At 46.5% G+C, this 1,330-nt stretch overlaps 1 protein-coding gene across 1 annotated transcript in view; it reads left to right on the forward strand.

The window, feature by feature from the left end:
• The first annotated feature begins 669 nt into the window (after window positions 1-669).
• LOC105307878 (zinc finger protein 134-like) overlaps window positions 670-1,330 on the forward strand; it is a 3,783-nt gene continuing 3,122 nt past the window's right edge. The window contains 1 exon segment of the mRNA XM_023525087.1: window positions 670-1,251. Within this exon segment, the coding sequence (XP_023380855.1) occupies window positions 1,218-1,251 (34 nt within the window). The 5' untranslated portion in view covers window positions 670-1,217.

Here is a 1,330-nt window from a genome sequence, read left to right on the forward strand (position 1 = left end):
TTCTGTGTTTTGCATTTACAGCCATCCTGGGTAAGGCCCCATGTATTCCAGTTTTCTGGGCTGTGCTCAGCTTTCTTTTTTCCCCCAGAGGCTGCCATTTCCTTCTCATAACTGGACATGGGCAGTGCTGTTTTTTCTTTCCTTCACATATGTTCTCTGGGTGCCAGGGCTCAGTTGTGTGTACTGTTTCCTCCACTCCATTTCCTCTACCCAAAACCTCTGCTAGGAAGGGTTTTGGGGTAAGGAGTCTTGTGGTCGGCCTATGGATACTGCCCTGCTTTGCCTCTCCCTGGCTGGATGTCTCTGTTCACCACATTCAGTGTGACACCCCTGTGACACCCAGATTCTGCCCCTTTCCTTTAATTGATATTTTCTTGGGCCAACCTGTGTAATGAATTACAATTATGGTCATTGCTTGTGGGACTCATTGGGTTGTTCCTGCAAGACATTTCTGATGCTCATTTTGTAATGTTTTTCTTTTAATCGCTCCTTGGGGCAGAACTGACTCACTTGCCATCTTTCCTCTGACTGGTATTTTCCAGATGCTCTGTGGTTGCTGAACTATAGCAGGGGAAAGGACTCTGAGCGCCTGACCAAGAGGTCATGACTAGCCACAGCTGGAGGGACTCAGACAGGCCCTAGTAAGAGCTCGCGGAGAGTGACTTCAAGACTGGGTTCAGATAGCACCAGAAACCTGCCCTGTGCCCACTACTGTTTGGTGCTTAGGCTATAGACCGTAACTTATTTCTATTTTTTCCTCCTTGTTCTGGACACCTTACACACTAGTCATTTCTTTTCTGACCTCTGACCCCCAGGGCTGTCCATTCCACTCACCAGTGCTCTCTACTCCTCCCTCAACAGTGCTTTCCTATATTGGATGATGCTAATGTATTGTGAGACATACATATATCCTTAAATAGTTCTTCAGTACTTGCTAATTTTAAATTGGATTTTTCTGGGCCTGGACATAGATTTTTATGTAGCACTCACTTGTTAACAATAGCCAAGGCTCTTTTAAAAGTCATTTGCAAGGAGTGAGTTGGAGATCCTGCCTGCGTCTTCTTCCTGAGCTACATCCCCCATGAGGCCTTCCTCATTCTGTGACCCTTAGAGCCTAGTAAGTCATGGCTGCCCTTTTCATTAACCTGATCACAAGTCTATCATCCTGCCACTAACCCCATGGATTCAGTCTTGGGTGTGTTAGACACACATTCGTGATGGGGTTGCCTCTCTCACCAGAAGTCAACGTACATTTCAGTAGCATTTTTCTGTCTTCAGGTTGTTGGTGTGGAGTGGAGGATGAGGAGGCACCTGAGCAGAGCATTTCTGT

The sequence above is a fragment of the Pteropus vampyrus genome, unplaced genomic scaffold, assembly GCF_000151845.1.
Source record: "Pteropus vampyrus isolate Shadow unplaced genomic scaffold, Pvam_2.0 Scaffold523, whole genome shotgun sequence".
NCBI lineage: Eukaryota > Metazoa > Chordata > Mammalia > Chiroptera > Pteropodidae > Pteropus > Pteropus vampyrus.